The sequence below is a fragment of the Balaenoptera musculus genome, chromosome 7 (assembly GCF_009873245.2).
Source record: "Balaenoptera musculus isolate JJ_BM4_2016_0621 chromosome 7, mBalMus1.pri.v3, whole genome shotgun sequence".
NCBI classification, from domain to species: Eukaryota; Metazoa; Chordata; class Mammalia; order Artiodactyla; family Balaenopteridae; genus Balaenoptera; species Balaenoptera musculus.
Window position 1 is genome coordinate 87,952,712 of NC_045791.1, and position 25,959 is coordinate 87,978,670.

Below are 25,959 nucleotides of genomic sequence, written 5' to 3' on the forward strand. Positions count from 1 at the left end.
GATCCAGAGAAAAAACAGAAAATACAAATATAAAAATTAAGAGTTAGAAAAGAGAGAAAACTCTAGGGGATGTATCAGAAACAAGATGAAAACATCACAGTTACCAGAAGGATTCACAATCATATCAGAAAAACTCTACTAATGTTCAACTTTTTTCTAGAGGATCCAGACAAAGCTACAAAGGAAGAAAAATAAATCAGGGATTTAAATATGAGGAAGTAAGAGGTAAAAATAATATTAGTCATTGATGGTGGTTTTTTTTTTAACCAAGGAAATAAACAAAATAATAGAACTAGCAGACTAGAATATAAATGAAAAATAACATTCTAATTAAAATAGGAACAAAAGCCTAGTAACTCCAGTAAAGAAAAACATAATCACATTTTAAGAAAATTATATAATAAAACTAAAGTATATCTGAATGAGAAGTTTCAATATTGTAAAGATTCAGTTACCCCAAAATTCTACTACATCTTTAATTCAATGTTAAGTAAGGTATCACTTGGGAAAGGAAGAGATATTAATGCAGCAATTAAAAATTTCACTAGTAAAGAGAAGTTCTTAATGCTTTGAATAGTAACGAGAGTAATGACAGAATGCCTGCTGTACCAAATATCAAAATATACAATAAAGGGGGAAGTAAATGAAATGAGGTTTCATTGCTTTTCCTAAGTTAGGAATAGACAGGTCAATAGAATAGAAGAGAGGATTCAAAATAAGATAAATCTATTCTAGTAATTTAGCTACAAAGAAGTTATAAATACATTAATGCTAGTGGCTTGGATCTAAAAAAAAAGAAATCCTTTTAAGAAAGCAACAACATAAATAGAAATATTTGTATTAACACCTACTTTTCTCAAAGTTTCAAGTGGTCCCAATATACAATCTGTAGAAACTCTTAATAAATCTCCACATTCTCTTCTCTTTTCTAGCACCCTGAAATTCCTAGGATCCTCTTTCCTACTGCTAAAGAATTCTTCTCTAGGTTCTAGGTTTGCAATCTTGTTTTGATGATTTTGTTTTTTGCTTTTTGTTTTGTCCCTGAGCTATCACCTCTTGAAATGTCTTTTTTCCTACACATGTAGCAACTAGAGAAGAACTCCTGAACTCTTTTTATTTCTTCCTTTAAAGAAAATATTATTTTAAAAAAAATGACTAGCCATGCTAATTTCAGTTACATTCATCCCTATGTTATGGAAATAGTCTTTGAGCTACCAAGAACACAAAAAAATAATTTCTTGTTCTTTATTTTTTATTTTTTCAAAGTTAGATATCTTTAGATTCCTTCTGCCAAGAGTCATATAATTGTTAAATCTCTTCTTTCAGTTTAGTAATTTTTATAAATCTGTAATCTATGAAAACAATGGGTACCATAAATATTTTTGGAGATCATAATATGAGGATTAGCAGTACAACTGCCAACCTCCATCCTTAGACAATTTATATTGGGTGTATTATTTCCCATAAAACTTCTCTAATACTTAAATCAAAAAAGATAACTCTTAGCTAACTATTTCCAATATTTAAAAAATTTAACCTATGGGGAAAGTCAAAAAAGAATTTCACTTTTAACTGAAATCCAGGGGCTAGATATTTTCTTAGATATTTCTTTCCACAGTGACTAGCTTATGTAGAGTTGTAAACTACCATTTCTCAATATAGATGCTTCTGGCCCTTCTTGCTTCCATGGGTGGAAGACAATGTCATATGCTTAAGGAGCCCTCTAATTCTCAGTAAGCAATCATTTATTTCCCAAAAAGAATATCTAATGCTGTTCCTTATGAGGGAAACATTCTCCAATAGCATGAGATTATTACATGGATTAAATTAAAGGGTACATATTTTTTAGTTTTACTTTAATAAAAACTATTGAAAAAAAGCAAGGTTAGAGGGAGCTCTTCTAGGATTTCTAGATTTAAATTCCTTACAGAACTTCCAGTTTAATATGATAAATTAAGTGCATGCATTTTCTCTGCTCCTTCCCAAGATTCCACTAAAATTACACTGAAGACAGTAAAAAGATACAAATCCAAAAGACCAGGAGAATGGGAGAGGGAATAACAAAAAAAAAAAAAAAAAACTTAATGAATTTCAGGGAAATGGAGGTAGTAAAACTAAGAAAGCAAAATGGCAAATACCTACAAAGGGGGATGCCAGGGATATAAAAGCCAATTCATTCAGCAGAAACTGGCAGGGGTGGGGGGGGAGTATAAAAACTGGAGACATCTAGATGGTGAAGGTGGAAGATGGAAATGAAAACAGAAGTAATATTTAAAATTTGTATAAAGAACAATTAGACTCTCTGGTCTTCTCCTTATTTGGAGTAGCAGGTTATTGCTTCTCTCCATTCTGGCAAGAAACTAGACATTTTTAAATGGAGAAACTGAACCAAACACATTACCTTTAGGTACACCAGGCACAGTGGAGACTGGAGGAGTAGAGCCTTACTAACAGAAGGTCTCTTTTTTCCTGTTTGTGTTAAATCTATGTAGTGAACAAAACTACTTGTAATCATCTCCAAAAATGTGCAGCCAGGTGTATAATTTTGCTAGAAACAACTGGTAGATTTTCTCTGCAAAAATGGTCCTATAGTGGGTAATTTAAACAAATGGTCATATTCTTGCTCACAGGAGAACTCAAATCACCGGATGCTACAGAGTGAATGTTTGTGTCCCTCAATATTCCTATCTTGAACTCTTAACCCCAATGCAACATATTAGGAGGTGGGGCTTTTGGTAGATGATTATGTCATGAAGGCAGAGCTCTCATGAATGAGATTAGTGCCCTTGTAGAAGAGACTTTGAAGAGCTCCCTCATCCTTTCTGTCTATGAAGACACAAGAAGAAGAGAATAGCTGTTTATAAATCAGGAAGTGGGCTCTCATCAAATACCAAATCTGTCTGTGCCCTGATCTTGCACTTTTCAGCCTGAGGAAAAAAATTATGTTGCTCATGAGACTCCCAGTCTATGGTATTCCGTTATACCAGAAAACAAAGAAACAGAAAGAAAGAACTCACAGGAAGAGATAATTCAGGGAACAGACAAAAACATTTCAAAAACTAACACCCTAAGACACATGAGAACATATATTGTATCCATCATTTGGAAAATCTGAGAAAAAAGATTTTAAAATTAAACAATCAATCCAGAAGGTCCAGCAACTGACTAAAAAGAATCCCAGAAGAAAGTGCAGGGAAAAAAAAAAAAAAAAAGATAATATTACCAAAGAGGCCATGGAGGAAAAATATGCCAAACTGACAGATATAAGTTTCTAGGTTCAAAGAGTCCTTCAAGAGCTCAGCACAATGAATTAAAAAAAAAAAAGTCTCAAGTTTCATCATTTGAAAACTTTGGAATTAGCAGAAAAAAGAGTCAAATATTGACAAGAGGAAAACAGGAATTAGGGATCAGAATGGTATTAGACTTTACAACAGCAAAATTGGAAGTTAAACAAAAATTAGAAAAATGTTTGCAAAATGCTGAGGGAAAAGGATTATCAACAGAATTTTATACCCAGGAAAAGTATCAATCAAGTAGAGAGGTAGAAAAAGTATTTCCAATGTACCAATTATCAAAAAAAGAAAAAGAAAACTTATCCCTACAATGCACCCTTTTTCAGGAAGCTATTAGTATGAGGATGTTGTGTCAATTATCAGTTTATTGCCTCTCAGCTACAAATGTACCTCTGTGATAAAGAACTGAATTTCTTTAAGTATTTCTCCTTCAAAGAGAACATAATGTTAAACTTTTAAGTTGAGGGCTCTGGAGGAACGTTGAAAGAGGAGGAGGCTTCCTGCAATTTCTGGCACAGGTTAGGAGGGGTGGGGTGTGCAGATGTTGGGGTATTGATATGTGAGTCAGTCATGTGGGTATGAGGACATTTGATAGAGCCTTCCCCAGCCTTGGGCCCAGGACCTAGTTGGTTCTCCATGACTTTAAATCCTTGGGTGTGGTAATAAATTTTCCATAGCCCCCTTGACATGAAAACCAGAGTCCTGAATTGCCTGCCTGCTCTGTAGATCTCCTGTTTGCTCAGGTGCCTAGACTCACCCAGCAAGTCCCCATACAGCTTGCACTCATTGGCCTGCTTGGACTCCATTGGCAAGCCCCCCACTCAGTGCGCATGAAACTATCAATCTGGTTTCTCAGCACACAGACGCCTACACCACACACTGAGAAGTCATTCCTACTGAAAGTCTTTCCTCGACCTCTGTCCACACCCAGACTCCCACTTCAAGTCCACCCATGCCACCACTTGTTGGTCACCTGCTCCTCAGCCTGCACTCCAGGGGATTCCTGTTGCCTATTGATGGCCCAACAAATCTAGATCAGTTTCAGCCTGGATAAACCAGGGACTTCTCTGCAATCTGGTGGTCCAACCACATCTGCTGGAACAAAGGTTGAACCCCTTCAAGTTTATCCTTCATTGGGTACACTTCCTCACCCCAGGGTACCATATAGAGTTCCTCATATCTTATAGTTACTCTTTTTTATCATAGTTAATAATTCATAATATGAAAGACTAAATCAAGAAGGAGGAAGGTATGGTATCAAGGAATTAAAGCATCTTACTGAGCGGCAAAGCAAGGGAAGATTATAGATGATGAGGAAGGGCCTAGAATTGCAGCTGGGTCTTAAACCTAGATGATGCCAGTCATGATTGGAACATGAGAGTGGAATTCTTAAGGAAGAATTTCTCTCAGGAAAAGAGAAAAGAAAAAAGAGAAAAAAGTAACATAGATTTCCTGGAGCATATAACCTTGAGGAACAGAGAATTCTGTTCATAAGTTTGAGACATATTAGATATTGGGATATAAAATGCATAGGAAAAAGTATTTCTTAGTGAAATGATTATCAGCAGTGAGCAACATCTTTAGAGCAATAATTCTGAAAAAACTAAATTATCAATATAATTTGAAATTATGACACAAATACTATACAGAGAACATGAGTGAAACAAAGTTTAGGAAAGGATCTGAAAATGTTAAATCTTCATTTTCCATATTTAAAAGTCAATAGATTATATCTAAAATTGATACTTAAGAAATGGCAATAGAAGCCTATTTTTAGAATTGAGGGAAATACTGGAAGAAATAGCTAATAAAATTATCTCTGTAAAGCATGACCTCCAGGAGGCAGTCAGTAGGGCAAGAGGCTTTATTTATTTATTTATTTTAATAAGCTTGTAGTGCTATGTGCCTTATATATATATAGGGTGAATATATATTTATATTTACTTATATAGATATTATATATCTATATCTATTTCTATCTGCCTATATCCACCTTCCTTAACTAAGAAATTGAAAAAAATTTCTATTACAGAGAGAAAAGTGAATTACAAAAAAAAAAAAAAAAGTGAAGCAAAAAGAAAATATAGGCTATACAGTTTGAAATAAAAATTTCTTCTGGAGTCTCATCCACCAAAGGGCAGACAGCAGAAGCAAGAAGAACTACAATTCTGCAGCCTGTGGAACAAAAACCACATTTACAGAAAGATAGACAACATGAAAAGGCAAAGGACGTTGTACCAGATGAAGAAGCAAGATAAAAACCCAGAAAAACAACTAAATGAAGTGGAGATAGGTAATCTTCCAGAAAAAGAATAATGATAGTGAAGATGATCCAAGACCTCGGTAAAAGAATGGAGGCAAACATCGAGAGGATGCAAGAAGTGTTTAACAAAGACCTAGAAGAATTAAAAAACAAACGCCTAGAAGAATTAAAGAACAAACAAACAGAGATGAACAATACAATAACTGAAATGAAAAATACACTAGAAGGAATCAATAGCAGAATAACTGAGGCATAAGAACAGATAAGTGACCTGGAAGACAGAATGGTGGAATTCACTGCCATGGAACGGAATAAAGAAAAAATAATGAAAAGAAATGAAGACAACCTTTGGGAAGAGGTTGAAGAGACCTCTGGGAGAGCATTAAATGAAACAACATTCGCATTATAGGGGTCCCAGAAGGAGAAGAGAAAGAGAAAGGACCAGATAAAATATTTGAAAAATTATAGTTGAAAAATTCCCTAACATGGGAAAGGAAATAGTCACCCAAGTCCAGGAAGCACAGAGATTCCCAGGCAATATAAACCCAAGGAGAAACACGCCGAGACACATAGTAATCAAATTGACAAAAATTAAAGGCAGAAAAAAGTTATTGAAAGCAACAAGGGAAAAACGACAAATAACATACAAGGGAACTCCCATAAGGTTAACAACTGATTTCTCAGCACAAACTCTACAAGCCAGAAGGGAGTGGCATGATATAATTAAAGTGATGAAAGGGAAGAACCTACAACCAGGATTACACGACACGGCAAGGATCTCATTCACATTTGATGGAGAAATCAAAAGCTTTACAGACAAGCAAAAGCTAAGAATATTCAGCACCACTAAACGAGCTCTACAATAAATGCTAAAGGAACTTCTCTAAGTGGGAAACACAAGAGAAGAAAAGGACGTACAAAAACAAACCCATAACAATTAAGAAAATGGTCATAGGAACATACATATAGATAATTACCTTAAATGTGAATGTATTAAATGCTCCAACCAAAAGACACAGGCTTGCTGAATGGATACAAAAACAAGACCCACATATGTGCTGTCTACAAGAGACCCACTTCAAACCTAGGGACACATACAGACTGAAAGTGAGGGGATGGAAAAAGATATCCCATGCAAATGGAAATTAAAAGAAAGCTGGAGTAGCAATTCTCATATCAGACAAACTAGACTTTAAAATAAAGACTATTACAAGAGACAAAGAAGGACACTATATAATGATCAAGGGATTGATCCAAGAAGAAGATATAACAATTGTAAATATTTATGCACCCAACATAGGAGCACGTCAATACATAAGGCAACTACTAACAGCTATAAGAGAGGAAATCAACAGTAACATAATAATAGTGGGGGACTTTAACACCTTACTTACACCCATGTACAGATCATCCAGACAGAAAATTAATAAGGAAACACAAGCTTTAAATTACATAATAGACTAGGTAGATTTAATTGATATTTATAGGACATTCCATCCAAAAACAGCAGGTTACACTTTCATCTCAAGTGAACACAGAACATTCTCCAGGATACGTCACATCTTGGGTCACAAATCAAGCGTCGGAAAATTTAAGAAAATTGAAATCATATCACGTATCTTTTCAGAGCACAACGCTATGAGATTAGAAGTCAATTACAGGGAAAACAACGTAAAAAACACAAACACATGGAGGCTAAACAATACGTACTAAATAACCAAGAGATCACTGAAGAAATCAAAGAGGAAATCAGAAAATACCTAGAGAGAAATTACAACGAAAACACAATGACCATAACTTATGGGATGCAGAAAAAGCAGTTCTAAGAGGGAAGTTTATAGCAATACAAGGCTACCTCAGGAAACAAGAAAAATCTCAAATAAACAATCTAACCTTACACCTAAAGGAACTAAAGAAAGAAGAACAAACAAAACCCAAAGTTAGTAGAAGGAAAGAAATCATAAAGATCAGAGCAGAAATAAATGAAATAGAAACAAAGAAAACAGTAGCAAAGATCAATAAAACAAACAGCTGGTTCTTTGAGAAGATAAACAAAATTGATAAACCATTAGCCAGACTCATTAAGAAAAAGAGGGAGAGGACTCAGTAAAAGTAGAAATGAAAGAGGAGAATTCACAACAGACACCGCAGAAATACAAAGCACCCTAAGAGACTACTAAAATCAATTCTATGTCAAAAAAATGGACAACCTGGTAGAAATGGACAAATTCTTAGAAAGGTGTAACCTTCCAAGACTGAACCAGGAAGAAATAGAAAATATGAACAGACCAATCACAAGTAATGAAATTGAAACTGTGATTAAAAATCTTCCAACATGGCTTCCCTGGTGGTACAGTGGTTAAGAATCCGCCTGTCAATGCAGGGGACACGGGTTTGATCCCTGGTCCAGGAAGATCTCACATGCCATGGAGCAACTAAGCCCATGTGCCACAACAACTGAGCCTGTGCTCTAGAGCCCATGAGCCACAACCACTGAGCCCACATGTCCCAATTACTGAAGTCCGCATGCCTAGAGCCCATGCTCTGCAACAAGAGAAGGCACTACAATGAGAAGCCTACATACCGCAATGAAGAGTAACCCCCGCTTGCCACAACTAGAGAAAGCCCGTGCAAAGCAACGAAGACCCAATGCAGCCAAAAATAAAAATAAATAAAATAAATAAATTTAAAAAATTATCTTCCAACAAACAAAAGTCCAGGACCAGATGGCTTCACAGGTGAATTCTATCAAACATTTAGAGAAGAGCTAACACCCATTCTTCTCAAACTCTTCCCAAAAATTGCAGAGGAAGGAACACTCCCAAACTCATTCTATGAGGCCACCATCACCCAGATACCAAAACCAGACAAAGATACTACAAAAAAAGAAAATTACTGACCAATATCACTGATGAATAGAGATGCAAAAATCCTCAGCAAAATACTAGCAAACAGAATCCAATAACACATTAAAAGGATCATACACCATGATCAAGTGGGATTTCTCCCTGGGATGCAAGGATCCTTCAACGTATGCAAATCAATCAATGTGATACACCATATTAACAAATTAAAGAATAAAAACCATATGATCATCTCAATAGACGCAGAAAAAGCTTTCGACAAAATTCAACACCCATTTATCATAAAAACTCTCCAGAAAGTGGGCATAGAGGGAACCTACCTCAACATAATAAAGGGCATATACGACAAACTACAGTAAACATTATCCTCAATGGTGGAAAATTGAAAGCATTTCCTCTAATATCAGAAACAAGACAAGGATGTCCACTCTCGCCCCTATTATTCAACATAGATTTGGAAGTTTTAGTCACAGCAATCAGAGAAGAAAAAGAAAAAAAGGAATACAAATTGGAAAAGAAGGAGTAAAACTGTTCACTGTTTGCCGATGACATGATACTATACATAGAGAATCCTAAAGATGCCACCAGAAAACTACTAGAGCTAATCAATGAATTTGGTAAAGTTGCAGGTTACAAAATTAATGCACAGAAATCTCTTGCATTCCTATACACTAATGATGACACAAACTGATGGAGAGATATACCATGTTCTTGGATTGGAAGAATCAATACTGTGGAAATGATTGTACTACCCAAAGCAATCTACAGATTCAATGCAAGCCCTGCCAAAATACCAAAGGCACTTTTACAGAACTAGAACAAAAAATCTTAAAATCTGTATGGAGACACAAAAGACCCCAAATAGCCAAAGCAGTCTTGAGGGAAAAAAATGGAGCTGGAGGAATCAGACTCCCTGGCTTCAGACTGTAATACAAAGCTACAGTAATCAAGACAATATGGTACTGGCACAAAAACAGAAATATGGATCAATGAAACAGGATAGAAAGCCCAGAGATAAAGCCACACACCTGTGATCAACTAATCTATGACAAAGGAGGCAAGGATATACAATGGAGAAAAGATAGTCTCTTCAATAAGTGGTGCTGGGAAAACTGGACAGCTACATGTAAAATGAAATTAGAATACTCCCTAACACCATACACAACAATAAACTCAAAATGGATTAGAGCCCTAAATGTAAGACCGGATACTATAAAACTCTTAGAGGAAAACATAGGAAGAACACGCTTTGACCTAAATCACAGCAAGATCTTTTTTGATCCACCTCCTAGAGTAATGGAAATAGAAACAAAAATAAACAAATGGGACCTAATGAAACTTAAAAGCTTTTGCAAAGCAAAGGAAACTGCAAACAAGATGAAAAGACAACACTCAGAATGGGAGAAAATATTTGCAAACGAAGCAACCGACAAAGGATTAATCTCCAAAATATATAAACAGCTAATGCAGCTCAATATTAAAAAAACAAACCCAATCCTAAAATGGGCAGAAGATCTAAATAGACATTTCTCCAAAGAAGACATTCAGATGATCAAGAAGCACATGAAAAGCTGCTAAACATCACTAATTATTAGAGAAATGCAAATCGAAACTACAATGAGGTATCACCTCACACCAGTTAGAATGAGCATCATCAGAAAATCTACAAACAATAAATGCTGGAGAGGGTGTGGAGAAAAGGGAACCCTCTTGCACTGTTGGTGGGAATGTAAACTGATACAGCCACTATGGAGAACAGTATGGAGGTTCCTTAAAAAACTAAAAATAGAATTACCATATGACCCAGCAACCCCACTACTGGGCATATACCCAGAGAAAACCATAATTCAAAAAGACACATGCACCCCAGTGTTCATTGCAGCACTATTTACAATAGCCAGGTCATGGAAGCAACCTAAATACCCATCAACAGACGAATGGATAAAGAAAATGGGGTACATATATACAATGGAATATTACTCAGCCATAAAAAGGAACGGAATTGGGTCATTTGTAGAGACGTGGGTGGATCTAGAGACTGTCATACAGAGTGAAGTAAGTCAGAAAGAGAAAAACAAATATCGTATATTAATGCATATATGTGGAACCTAGAAAAATGGTACAGATGAACCCGTTTGCAGGGCAGAAATAGAGACACAGATGTAGAGAACAAACGTATGGACACCAAGGGGGGAAAGCAGCGCTGGGTGGGGGTGGTGGGATGAACTGGGCGATTGGGATTGACATATATACACTAATATGTATAAAATGGATAACTAATAAGAACCTGCTGTATAAAAAAATAAATAAAATAAAATCCAAAAATTCAAAAAAAAAACAAATTAAAAATAAAAATTTCTTCTGGTTTCCTTGATTGAACCAAAAGTGTTAACCGCTTTTAACAGTCACCTATTGAGTTGCCTCTCTGGGACCTCTTCTCCCTGTTAGGATTCTTAGCGTTTATGCAGCGTATATGGTAAAACTGCTGGGCCATCAGCAGCCATCTTTAACAAGGGCGCTCCACCCTCTCATTTGATCCCGGCGTAGGCATACTCCCAAGACAGGTCAGTGAGAATCTTTTCCCTAAACCCTGCTCTCCAGACTAGAGGTTAGTGGGACACTTTCCACAAGCTGGGTAGAAACTGAGGTGAGAGAATTCTCTGTGGATCCTTAGGGATTGTAGTTTCCTTTAATTTCCTAGTTCCAGCTCATTCCTGAGGCACATCTGTATTCCTGCCATTTGGGTTCCACCAGACTGCCGTTATTGTTCAAGTGGGTTTATTTAGTTTACTTTTTTGATTGAACTAACTATTACAGAATACCATATTTATAAAGAAACAATTTCTGCTTTCTCCAGTTATCCATTACTTTATAACGTTTTTATGTTTTCTCCTTGACAAACTGCAGATGGAGCCTCATAGTCTAATACATAGGTCATTTGATGTTGCAATGGCAAATTAAAAATGCCAGTTATCAGGGATGAAATGAAATATATAATTATGGTCTGTAAAGTGTTATATAGTAATCAACACCCTGAGAGACAGAAACATGATTTGAGAGTTGGCTTATATAAATATAGTGGGTCACAGAATTTCTCCAAATCTTAATTGAGCTTCTACCTATTTTTGTTTGTTTCATACGTTTCTTTTTTGTTTCATATAAGACTGATTTTGTTCTTACTTACAGGTAAATTTTACCTTGAAATTATGCCACTCTTCCCTATGAAACACCAAAATGTTCCTAAATTTAAGCACTTGAGAAGGAGAAATCCAAATGATAAATATCACTTAGTAATTCACCAAGGCCTCTTGTCCCTGAATACTTTATGCTCTAATGCTGATTTGTAAGTCAAATAGTTTAGGTGTATGCCAGTGTTCACATTCAGCCTTATCAACCTCATGGCACAAAGAGACCTTATAATGTAATATCTCATCACCAAAAGGACAGTTAGATAACATAGGATCATGCTTCAAAAATGGCTTAGCTGGCAAATACATATTTTAAACAGACCACTTGGTTGACTTAAATATCAGAACTGTCTTTCATCAAGTCTTGATTAGCTGACTGTTAACCTTGAACCAACAGTGACTTGCTTGGAATGCATTTCATTTAAGGTGATGAAAATAATATCTTGTATTACTAACAGAGACTCCTGAAAACCTTCATTTACTATCCACATAATAACAATCTGGCATATACATTACTCTTCAGAAACTGAAACTTCACTGTATCTATTTGAATTGCTAATGGGAAGAAGAGCCATGCTAAGAAAATCCTTAAATAATAGTAAGTTCCTAAACATAGGTTTTCACTTTCTTACTGTGAAAAGTTGGCATTAATTATGCAAGTCTCTCTGCGAAAGTACACTTTAAAGTTTGATGGTCTTTGTTGCTTTATTACCATGATGAATGAAAGAAAACTTATTCAACACACCTGGATCACAGTTAACAGATTTTACGTAAATTGTTTTTTTTCTGTTTTTCTGACATTGTTTTAAGAAGTTCAAGCTAATCAAAGTCTAAATCTAAAAAGGAGAAAATAATTTATTGATTAAAAATGGGCAATGATGGACTTCCCTGGTGGCGCAGTGGTTAAGAATCTGCTTGCCAATGCAGGGGACAGAGGTTCGAGCCCTGGTCCGGGAAGATCCACATGCCATGGAGAAACTAAGCCCGTGAGCCACAACGACTGAGCCTGTGCTCTAGACCTTGCTAGCCACAACTACTGAGCCCGCGTGCTGCAACTACTGAAGCGCACACGCCTAGAGCCCGTGCACCGCAACAAAGAGTAGCCCCGCTGACGCAACCAGAGAAAACCCACGTGCAGCAACAAAGACCCAACACAGCCAAAAATAAATAAATAAATAAATTTATTTATTTAAAACAAAAATGGGCAATGACGCATAAGCCTCATAAGAAGATAAATATTAAATTTACTGGAGGAACAGTCTGTACTTCATCTTTGTTCATACTAGAACATGGTATGTTGTTCTACATACAGAGGAATGACTTTGGAAGGATACCTTGAGCTTATGGGTATTTTCAGACTTAATAGTAATTTTAGGTAGAACATCTGAAATTGGGAAATATAAGAATTCTCACCCACTATCCATCTCACTGCAACATCTGCCCTGCTGCAGTTCTAACCTATCAGTTTAAATTGGATACTTTTAGATGCAGATGGTGGTGGTTAATTTCCTCTGGACAGCAGATGAAGCATTAAAGGGATGATAGTCTGTTAGTAACAAATCTGTTTACTTCAGGAGCAGTGCAAAGACTTTATGCCTTATTAGGAAAGTCCTTTACTCATTTTCCGTTAGAAAACTCTGCCAGCACAATTATATTCATACTGTTTATAAACATCTTAATACACAGTTGTAAACAGTAACATTTCTTTAACAGTTACAAATGTCTGAGAAGTACATAAATACAAATTTACTGTACCAAAAAAAAAAAGATTACTAAAGAGATACGGAGATATTATAAGAATATAACCTGGGCTTCCCTGGTGGCGCAGTGGTTGAGAGTCTGCCTGCCAGTGGGGGGGACACGGGTTCGTGCCCTGGTCTGGGAAGATCCCACATGCCGCGGAGCAACTGGGCCCGTGAGCCACAGTTACTGAGCCTGCGCGTCTGGAGCCTGTGCTCCGCAACAAGAGAGGCCGCGACAGTGAGAGGCCAGCGCACCGCGATGAAGAGTGGCCCCCGCTTGCCACAACTAGAGAAAGCCCTCGCACAGAAATGAAGACCCAACACAGCCATAAATAAATAAATTAAAAAAAAAAAAAAGAATATAACCTGATTGAGGAGAAAAAGAGAATTTTGTTTTGAAATAGAACTATTTTTTTTTTCTATAGGTGGTTATGTTCAATGACAATTAGATTATCAAGTAGTAGAGTTGGTTTGTTTTTAATGAACCTGTTGATATTACTCATAGCTATCAAAAACAAACTAGAAAATCTTGTCATGAACATTGAGAGTTTACTGTGAATAGAAGTGAAAAAAAGAATAGTCTTTTCAAAATATGTTCATACCTATAACTCAATAAAATAGGGGATAATTTGTGGCATTCTTTTGGGTGAGCATTTACAGCCAGACATTCTTAATAAATTAACTCCCACAAGTAATAATTCCATTAAGAAGGAAACTGAAAAAATCTTGTTTTTAAGTAAAATATATATATAATATTTATAAATATTTTTAAAATAAGCATATTTGAAATGAGAAATTTCAGGGTTTAAAATAAGGAATCATGCACCTATATCTGAGAACTATATTAAACTCTAATATCATACTGTGAGGGAGTTAGTGTTAAATAAGTTATAAGAAAATATTTGTACATTAATTTACCCTCTCCTTACTTAAAACAGAGTTCAAAAAACAAACAAAACCACACACACTCAATATGGTTAAAGGAAAAAAAACCCCCCCCCCACACACACATATATATATATTTTATATGGCATAAAATATATCAAAATAAATATATATCGTATATAATATATAAGGATAGAAAAAATAAGTTGAAACAAGGGTTAGTTTATTTCAGAAAATGCATGCATTTTAGACAAATGCAACTAAAAAAAATGGAATGCCAAATAACTTTGGTATTCCTGTACTGGTGAAAAGTTTAAAAGATCCCTAAACTCACCATTAATGATAATATTTTCTTATACTAATCTCCTATCATACTTTCTTTGTTCCAACCTGATGAAACATTCTGTTTTATCGATTTACTGTATTACTAGACAAATCTCACTAAGGTTAAGGTTATGCCATCCTAGTTATCTTTATAATCTTTGGAGTACATAGATAGTACAGGACATTGCACGTGGTAGGCACTCCATAAAAGTCTATTAAAAAACAAATGAAGTAAATATATTTTACCCATCCTTCCAAACTAAAAATAAAAATCTACTGAAAACTTACTGCTCAGTAAATGGCTATTGTGGGAGTTACAAAGTTCAAAGTAGCTTTTAACCAAAAGACATTAACAATTTTGCTGAGGATACAAAAATAGCACACAGGCTTCAGGTGTTACACCTTAGTACATGCATTATAAACTTAGTAGAAAATAAGAGAACAGGGAGTAATGTAGGTTGAGATTTATTCTTTTTTAAATCAATGTTATATGAAAAATAGAAAATATTTTATTTTGAAGCATCTAGCTGCAAAAGAATAAAATACTTTTTTGTTAGAGTATAGTAACACGCTCATTAAGTGAACGAGTGTTCCATTTTGAAATTAAATTTTCATTTTAAAGGAACTTGGCTCATTGCTTTAAACACCAGAGAAAAAACCTTTTCTGCCTTTATACTCAAACCTCTTGTGTTTGCAACCTTCCCAAAAAGCTTACACATGCTTCCTACCATTAATTTACCACATGCTTGCTAGAGCTGACAATTTTTAATTTACTGGTCAGATTCACCTATTAATTGTATGCATTATACCAAACATATTCCCGATTCACTAAAATTTCTTTGTGGGAATACAAGGAAGTTATAGTGAATATGGTTGAGATCAAGTGGGCCCTTAGATCTTAATTATAAATTATCAAAAAAAAAAAAAGAAAAAAAGAACTAGCTCCCTTGGCTATTTTCTTACAAGGAAACAAATGAAACAGGGAAATTTATTTCCAACCGTAAATCCCAAATGTTTAATTTTCATTTTCCCCAAGTTAACTTTCTCACCTAGCTAAGCAGCATTTCCTGCCATTATTAGCTGCCGGCCCAATAGCAGCTGACCAGTATCTGCCAAACTCCTTGCTTCAATGAGCTTAGGGACTCCTGAGGAATTCCACATATGCAGACTTCTGCTTACAGCTTCTAATTATTTTCTAACAGATAATGGAACATTTAAGTTCAGAGAGGATAGATTAAATTTGTTAAGTGGATCAAAACCCTAGATAAAATTTCAGTGGCAAAGATCACTGTAGAAAACCCTAGCTTTTTAGTTTTGAGATAAAGAGCCCTCGCTGATTGCTTGTTTTCTGGGACAAACTGGTCTCACAATGTTACTATTAACATTAAGGTATTCATTCTTATTTCTAATCACACTGTGCCAAGCTCTATGTAAACTATAAGCTGTGAGCACCAAAAACATGGCTTCTTAGGAACTGCAGCAGCATTTAGAAATGTTCAAAAGAATATATGGATATCTTTTTCTTTACTGGAAAAAAAAATAACAATCGAGCTATTTATGTAGTAAGTATAGTACAACTTATTGTTTTAACGGGGTCAAAGAAGTATAGACTCTATGGTAATAATTTTATGTGAAGTGGTCATGATGAGGTTAAAATGCTTAGGCAATCCATCAGAATTTTTTAATTTGTATAATTCAGAGGATTTGTCTGCAGTTTTTGTAGAAAGTCATAACACTCAGTTTGATTTTCTAATTTGAGGGTAAGAATCTCTCTCTAAGATCTTTTGGAGGAGGCAGAGTAATGGTATGAGAAGTCAGTAGACTTTGAAACCAGAGAGCTTTCAGTTCAAACCCAGGCTCTGCCTTCCCTTATTGGTTTCAGAATAAGAGAAATGATTTAAATCCTATCTGAAAGCTTAATTCTCCTCACAAATAGGCATATTAATAACCATCTGTAGGCTCTCCTTTGGCTCAATCTAGATGCAAAGAATCATTTCTTTCTTTACTTCATAATTTATAATTTTGGTCTTAATTTTACACATTAGGCTCTAGAAAATACGTTTTAAAAATATGTCTACTATTAATAGTTGATCCATGGTGGAACATGATTAAGCCTTCTTGCTAGACCAATCCCTTTTCACTCTGGCTTTGTTATGTCATTGAGTTAAAGTTTTTGTACAAATCCACCATACTCCATTGTACAGATTAACTCTTGCAGTTTAGTACAAATAAAACAGTACCCAAACTCATCCTTGTTAATATAATATCTTCATTTAATCTGGATGGGAATCACCCATATGTGACCCAGGATTACCGATACCTGTTGCTGAATGTAGGGTTAATCTTGAAACTTGAAGATCTCAAGCAGTCTGGGGATGCTCTCTGTCTACTTCAGAGGATCCTTTTTACTATGACCATTAACAATAACCATTAACTAGGATGATGATGGAGGTAACACCAACAGAGTTTCTATTACAAATTCTTTGGGAGTAACCAGACATACTGTCAATCTGTTTAGTTTCTGACAGTCTATGCTTTGCAAACAAGCCTGTGACACAAACATGTGACTAATACAGCAGTGGTGGGAGGTAGAATGAGGAATTCTTTTGATCACTGTGAGAAAGCGATCATAAAAAAGTTCAAGATATACTTGTGAAGTAGTAACTTCTGTATAACCATTTTAGCAATACCAAGCATGTGATCATTCATAGTTGATTACCCAGTGGTGTAATAAATTTACAAAAGCACATTGGAAAAATATGATGGAGTATATTTACCATTTATCCATATACCACAGTGGAGTGAATATATATAAGTATATAAAATTTATAATAATATTTATATTATATTAATAATATAATTGTAATATATATCTATAATATATAATATTAATATATAAGTTAATACATTTATATTTATTTACTCCACTATGTAGATACACATATATGTGTGTGTATGCTATTGCAAATATCACAGCATATTAAGCCTTCATTTCCTGAACAAAATCACTGCTGTATGAATAAATAAAATCACTTTATGCCACATAATATAAACCAGGATTTTATTCAGTTCGTCCTTTCCTCTTACAGAAACAATATTTTATATCTTTGAATCTACAAGCAGAGAATTAAGCATTAACAAAACCATCTATGTCAAGGTTTGATATATTTCAAATTATTTGCTGATTTTCTGGAAATTCTATTTCCTGGTCTATGTTTGCCCTGTGGGCAAAAGCTTTCTACCTGAATTTTAAGAGCAATCTTCATATTGTAAACAGCTTTTCCTACTGATGCAGTCAAAATGAGTGGGGATTTTTCCTAAACCGTCATAATTAGCAAATACCGCTTGGATTGGAGTCAGGAACTGCACGTGATCAGTGTCATTCTCTCCCAGCTCTATGGTGGCACAGCAATACATCCTCTAATCATGCATGAAACTACCCAAATTGTGGAGTTTAGAGAGCTGGAAAATGCCTACAATACGGAAAGCAATGCCTTTAACAGACTACTGATTTCCATTCACTGAATTTAAATATTGGTACAGTAGACAATGTGCCTCCCATATATAATGGAAACATTCACAGGGAAGCATTCAGAAGATCCCCATTAGGGGAGGTTACTGGCCTCTTGCACACATAGAAAGTCTATAAGGGGTTTTCTTTCTCAAAGGGCTTTCAGAGGGTACACTGAGACCTACTTACAGAGTCAATATAAAGGACTATTCCACAGCGATATGTTGATGTTCTGGTTTCAAAACATTTAATAAATTTATTTTGTAGAAATAAATCAGAGATGAACAATATAAATATGTAAGGAAAATTAAAGTATAATAAAGTAAATAGAGACAGGACTGTTGGAGGGAAATATTAAGTCAATTAGTCTGGAATAGAGAAGGCTTAAGGGAGGAATAATAACAACCTTTAAAAATAGAAGAATTATTCAGTCAATTAACCACGTACTTATTGCTTTCTAACCAGATGCTTGTATTGCACTTGCCATTAGAGATGCAGACGAGACGTGGGGTCAACAGACAGTCCCTGTCATCAAAGATCCTGTAGTCCAGTGATGAAGAGTGGGATTCTACAGTGATTACTAGGACAAATAAATCTATAATAATCACAATAAATGCACAATTTTTTTTCTGAATGTTATTAGTAGGTTATAATTTAGATTAAGGGGTCAGGAAAGGTATCTTTGAGGAAGTCTACTTAAGCTGAGAAAATAATGATAACCAAAAGTTCATTAGGTGTAACCGGGAGAAGGAAACTCTGGGGAAAAGCACTGACTGGTGTGCTTGGCTTGTAAGAGGAGTGGGAAGAAAGTCAGTGAAGAGAAAGAAGACTGGGAGAATAGTTAGGAACCCTGGAAGCCAAGGGTCTAATATTTTATTTTGCTTTAGTGAAAACACTGAAAGGTTTTATTTTGCTTCAGTGAAAACACTGTATTAAAAAACAGGGAGATCAAACTGGAAGCTCTTTTTATAATTCAAGCTGGAGAAGTTGATGGCGTGGATTAAGAGGGTGGCAATGGGATATAAAAAGAAGGTGATGCTCTCTAAATGTGTTTTTGGCATAGAATCAAAGCATTTTCTCTTGAATTTGTAATGAGTAGTTTGAGGGGTTGTGACATTTAAGGATAAATCCCAAATTTCTGATGGGTACAATAAAGTAAATGAATATACACATTATTTAAATCGGTAAGATTAAATGCAGAAGAGATTAAGAAAAGAAGATGAAAAGGTACATTCTGAGTGTGTTAAACTTGAGCTTCCCCTGAGATTTCAGTGTGGTGATATCAAGGATGGAGATGAGGTCAGATTCATAATATAGACTTAGAGATGAAATTTGAGAATCTAGTGAGATGTTCTATAAAACATGTATATTAAAAAGAGGTCTAGAACGTAGCACTGAGAAATTTTAGTATTTCTAGGATTGTTTGCCAGCATGATTTTGAGAAGCAAGAAAGTTGAAGATTTTTAAGAATGTGATTATGGGATAAGGTGGGGGGGGTATAAATTGGGAGATAGGGATTGACATAGACACACTACTATTTATAAAATAGATAACTAATAAGAACCTGCTGTGTAGCACAGGAAACTATACTCAATGCTCTGTAATGGCCTATATGGGAAAAGAATCTAAAAAAAAAAAAAGACTGGATATATGTATATGTATGTATATGTATAAATGATTCACTTGGCTGTACACCTGAAGCTAACACAACATTGCAAATCAACTACACTCCAATAAAAAATTTAAAAAAAAAGAATGTGATTATAAGATGGTCCACAAATTCAAGATTGTTATGAAGGGATGCGAGGACAGGGGGCAGCTGAGGGATAGTGAGAAACAGCGAAGAGTCAATGAATGGGAGACATCAAAAAGGGTTAAATGTTTCTCAAGTAGTTACTATAGGAAAAGAACTAGAGGGACAGGAGAATGTAGTTGGAGAATTAGGTGTTTGATTGAGTGATTTCAGATGTGATGCCATTTCAGACTGAGTTCTCTACAACTAACAGGACATGAACCAGGGCCAATGAAATAACTGTAACAGAAGTGATTTACTCTAGTTACTGGTACTTTTTTTCTTTTCTTTTTAGTAGAGTTTTGGAAGACTAAATTCTGTTTCTAATGGAGTTTGGAATCTCTTTCTGAAGTTATTGTTTTATTTTTAAAAACAAAGGAACTATCCAAAACTTTTCTTAATTACTTTAGCAATAATTTTTCTTAAGGTAAAAAGGATTGGTTAACCAATTTTTCAAAATCATGCAAGCAGTATAGAATCCTGTGACATCTAAGTAGTGGGTTTTAATAAAAAAGAATTTTATGTTTTTCACCTCTGAAATGAATGAATTGTATTCATATATGCAAATTAGCAAAATCTATTAGGCCTAAAGATATAATTTAATTAAATTATACGCATTTTAAAAAATCCACTATTAGTATAATACAGGATCTAGCTAAGAGTTATTGTTAACTATGTGAAGCCATATGTATGAAAATATTGTGATGTGAAAATAATGTTATAGAACAAAATATCTTTTCAAATTGTTTTGTAAGTCTGCTATAATCTAGGAGAAAATGTAAACCTTACCAAGAAATTGTTTGTCTCCCCCCACTAATATGGCAACAACTAGAGTTGAAACAGCTCCCACTAAGACACTGAGTATCATAAAGACAATATAGAGAAGAGTAACAGAAACAATGGACACATCTTCAGAAAATAATAAAACGACTGTTGTGTAAGATAAAAGTTCCTACTGTATAGGAAGAAGGAAACTGCTTATTTTTCTTTTAATAAGAAAATTACCATTTACACAATAAGTTTGGCTGATCTGAAACACCTTTCCTTGCACCACCTTTTCATGAACTATGTGGTTGATTTGGTGGCAAAGCTGAAACTGAAGCCAAGAAGATTCAAGTTACCTCTAACCTGAAGTATTATTGATCAGTCACTGGAACTTAGGATAATTATGGCATTTCTTCTATCCTAGATTAGTTCTTTCTAAGAAAACATAAATTAAGTAAAACATTTAAAGACATATGCACTTCCTAGGCAAATAAAATAATGTCAAGTGGTAGTGGGCTTAAATATCAGGGGAAACAAACAAACAAACAAAAAACAGAGTAGTGGAAGCTCAGATTAAACTCAAGAGCCTGTCTGATTAGACCAGACCAGGGTCCCCAGTTCCAGGGATCTTGCTCAACAGCATCATTTTTTAGGTATCTGTTGTGCATCATTTGATGAATTAAAAAACAAAAAAAAGAGAGAAAAAACACCTGCGTTTTCCCAATGAAATGGTGCTATTTGAAGCAAGAACTAGGAAAGTGCATAAATGTAGGCATTCTTCTTAAGAAGGTGGACCTTTAGAGTCATTTTCTTAATGTTCAATGTGATCTTCCTTTATGTGAATGAAGAATGTACTGGCCACTCACTAGCAGTGTGTTATTATCATCATTATGAATCCATTAGACATACTTAGGTGAGCTGAGTAACAGCCTTGTGACCAAATCCTCCTTCTCTTGCTTTTAGTGTAGCATTTAATAGAACACAAATTGCTCCTTATTTATTTTTGCCTATGGTAAAAATTCTAAGGAAATATAAAAGTCCTCTCCTTTGCCCTTGGATATCAATAGAAGTAGTGGATGTAGTGAGTTTTTAGTATTAAGTTGTTGCATGTTTGTCATTATTGTAACAAGTGAGTCACAGCTATATCTGATAAACCTAGTAGTAGTTATTAAATCGGGAATATTCTACCCTAAGTGTAAAGTTGCAGGGAGGGAGGGCAGCAAAAAGGTCTAATGCTTAATAAAAGTATGCAGTTTCCATTGTCTTTGGAAGCTGTATTTTCCTCCTATAAAATGATATAAAATACAGGCACACACTTGCATATTAATACTAATACACACATAACCAGTCTGCAAAAGAGACATGTGGCATGGTCGCAGTTATTTTAGTTTGAACGTTACCCTTGGAACACTCTACCATAGTGCTGTACCTTAGTTGACTTCCTCCTGCCTTTCTTTGCCCAGTGGCTTTCTCTTGCTACTGAAGCCTGTTTTGTCACACTCTGCAGGTAGCACATGCAGGAGAATAAATGTCTTTCTCTCCCAGCTGCCCTCAACCAGTGACTGACAGCTGGAGTCCTTTCATCGTCTCCCTTAAATTTTAAGGAGAGTAACTCTGAGGTGTACATCCTACACTGGCTGCCAGAGTCTCTCCAATGGAAAGAAGCTCCAGTCACTCATGATGGCAGCTGACTTTACTGATTCTCCTGTCTCATTTCCATATTCCCTTACTGATGAGTCCCTCACCTCCAAAATAAACTATGAATACTTTCACTCAAATCCATGTCTCAGGGTCAGCTTCTGCTTCTGGAAGAGCCCAAACTAAGACATATGTCAAACATGACTTTTAACTTAATAACGCTGAGAATATTTGCAATTTCAACTCAATTCTTAGGTCCAAATTGCAAATAATTTTGCTAACATAGACCTTTTGTGGTTTGATATGTTATTTAAGCGCTTATAATGATCTTCACACATAATAGATGAGGTAAAAATGTAGGTATGAAAAGTAGGTATATGTTTGTATTAAAGTTATACCAGCCTACTTAAAATACTGAATTCACCATTAATTTTTCCAGTTCAGCAGTATTTTAATTGTTGTGAAGCTATCCTAATGTTTTAAAAGTTGAGAAAATAGTAAGAAGTGTTTCTGCTTGATATTTATTGAAACTCTGCCAATAGCAGTTCATCAATCTGTTAATCTTCTAGCAGTTATTCACCAGGTAGGAAAGGTGCAGTCAAAATATTTTCCCTAATTTTTTTTTTTTTTCACTTTTAAGAAGATCAGACTCTTTAGAGTCTGTTGGTCACCAGATCCATCAACCATGTAGGAAAATGATGCCTTTCATGGCTCAATCAGAGCCTCATCTAAATTTCAGCAGAAATCTGTAACTTCAAGCTGCCATCCCCACTCCTGTTTCCATGGGAATAGACTTCAGATGAGGGAAAAGAAAAAAATGGACGGGGTTAGGAGCTTTCAAATAGTCATTCAAAATCATGATGAGGTTTTCAGAGCTTCTTTCCTAGGTGATTATTTTGTAGCCTCTTAACCCCTTTTTGCCAGTCTGTTTCCATGGAAATATGACAAAAATGGCTGTCCAAGCCTCCAGCAGAGATTATTAGCATTCTTGTGAATTTCAGCTTTGGCTGCTGTCTAGACTGGACAAGATCTTTTTCTATCAGTTTTACATATTAACCTACACTGTTTCTACTCATGGTCTTTTTTCTTTATCATTTTTACTTCTTTGAAAGTTCCCTTCACAAATTTATACTTATGATCAAGATCAAATTGATCGTGACATCACTGAAAAAAGCTTGTTTTACATTTTAATATTTGAACCATCTGTAGAGAGCGTCAGAAGTTTTAGAGACCGGCAGAAGGAACATCATTTAGTTATTGGACTCAATGTCTATTAGATAGGTGTTGATAGATATGCAGCAAGAATCATATTTAAAATATTTAGCAACTGTTCAGACACAGCACTGAAACCAAGTGGGACTCTGTGGGCTCCTGGGCTCTGGGGCCTTTCTGTTCAGCCTCCGTGCCCTTCCCTGAGTTCCAAAGGGCAGGTTCAAACAGTTGCTAATCAGGGAAGGGAGGGGATGGAGAGACAAGGAAGGAGAAGCCAAGAAACAATAGGGTCCTGGGATACAAATAACAATATCCTCGTGCCCTTTACCGAACTAAAACCCCCAACAAATGGAAATCATTAGCATTCTTCATTCCAGATTTAAGGAAGCAGAAAAGCTCTTCAAGACACCAACTGAGGCCAGATTAAAGGAATGGAGGCCCTGCACACACCCTAATCTTATCAGCAACCCCACCCTTGAACTATTGCTATAGAACTTCTCACTAAACTCACTAAACCCTCTGGGTTGGGACACACAGTTTTGAGGGCAAGAGGCTGCTTTGTCGCCCTCTGCCTGGCAAAGCAATAAAGCTATTCTTCACTCAAACTCTGTCTCCGAGGTTCGATTTGGCACTGGTGCACAGAGACAGAGCTTTCGGCATCTGCACCAACCAGTCAGAGCAACAGGTTGGTCCCACTTAAATTATCAGCCCTATTGTATAACCAATAAGTTGTTAAACTAAAAGTAGCCCTATATAAGACGAGTATAGCATTAGACCCAAATAAATTATCCAGCACCACAAACTGAGCTCCTATAAAACTTACAAAAGAGCATACAAGAGAAAAGGATAGAAAAACATAGCAATTCGTCTTTTTAAAAATCAGAGTGCATATGCTTTCATATGAAGGTCATTTGAAAATCAAAATCATTCTTATTACTGAAGACATTATGCTAAAAGATAGAGAAAGAATACATATGGGTCTTTGACAGTACCCTTGGCAAAATATCCTGTGTTGAATGTGAAAAAATAACAGCACGCTACATACATAGTTTCATCTGTTGTACCTTCTGAAATTTGCTGAGCAGCTCAATCTACAATTTTTGCTAGGGGAAATCTTAAAGTTCTGACTGACCTTATAAAGTACTTTCATTCTTCAGAACTCCTATTATTCTATAGTTGGAGCATTTTACCTATAAGGTCTTGTCTTATGAATTTGAATTGAAAAAATCAAGTTTCAATGTGTAATTATCTGAGTTAGTGGGTTCCTAATTTAAATTTAACAGCAACTAACTCACTATCAAAACTAATCTTGATTGATGTTTTCAACTAAATAGATCATAACAACAATAAAATAAAGCAGTCTGATTAATTTTCCAAATCATCGTCACTACTCTCAAATGCAGTCTGGCATAGTGGTTAAACAAATGGCCCTTGAGGGCAGGATTTGGTCAGCAAGCCAAATCTGTCTTTTAGCTTGCTTGTGTAAATAAAGTTTTACTGGAACACATTCATACCCATTTGCCCATTCTTGTGTTTTGTTTTCTTTTGTTTTTTTAATTGTCTGTGGCTGCTTATCTACTAAAAGGAGAGAGTTGAGTAGTTGTCACAAAAACCACATTGCAGGAAAAGCCTGAATATTTATTCTCTGGTCTTTTAAGCAAAAGTTTGCTGACCCTTGCTCAAGCCTTTAATTTTAAGATTATACCATTTCCAGAGAAGACACTTTGAAGTTGGAGTCTTTTTTTTTTTTTTAATTCTAAAAGCAGTCTATTAATAATGGATAAAAACATGATTGCCTGCTGTCTGTACTTACATCCATAAACTCCACATTGGCTTTAGGACCAGTTGTTTCATTAAGAATCTTAATAGCCACAGGAATCTTCACTGTTTCTCCTTCAGGGACCCAAATACCCTTGGGAGGAAAAAAATTCACATTAAATCTATATTAAGACATACAACATTTAGACCAGAAACAAAATTTGATTAAACACTTGACCTATTAATATCTTAAAAAATAATTTAGAAGTTCCATATTTTGTCATTCAATCAACAAATGTTTTTCAAGCACCTGTTATATGTTACAAGTTACTCGGCAACTTTGTTTTCTGCTTTCATTACCTGAAGGTGGATCATATGTGTATTCTGCTTTCAAGGTGTTTACACTATTATCAAGTTCAATTTGTGTACATGAAAAAGGCTTTGAATAGTAAAAAAAAAAAAGAAAAAGAAAAAACATTGAAATAATATATAATAATAATATTTGACTTGGATGATATCATCAACTTCTCACAACTTTGAGAAAGCTGTTCTGATTTTTGAACTTCAATTGTCTTATTTGTAATTTAGAAGACTGGGCTAATTAATGTTGGAGGTTCTTTTCAGCTTTAATATTATGTAATTTTTCTGCAACTAAAAATAAAATGAAATAAAAATGCATATTCTTATGTATCAAAATTCAGATTGATTTAAGAATTAATTTTCT

General features: G+C 35.2%; 1 protein-coding gene across 4 annotated transcripts in view; it reads right to left on the reverse strand.

Moving 5' to 3' along the window:
• Nucleotides 1–25,959, reverse strand: part of ERBB4 (erb-b2 receptor tyrosine kinase 4) — a 1,123,927-nt gene that overhangs the window by 195,271 nt on the left and 902,697 nt on the right. For all 4 annotated transcript variants that reach the window (XM_036858278.1, XM_036858280.1, XM_036858279.1 and 1 more), the window contains one exon: nucleotides 25,291–25,389. In XM_036858278.1, coding sequence (XP_036714173.1) covers nucleotides 25,291–25,389 — 99 coding nt within the window. The remainder of the gene's footprint in view (nucleotides 1–25,290; nucleotides 25,390–25,959) is intronic.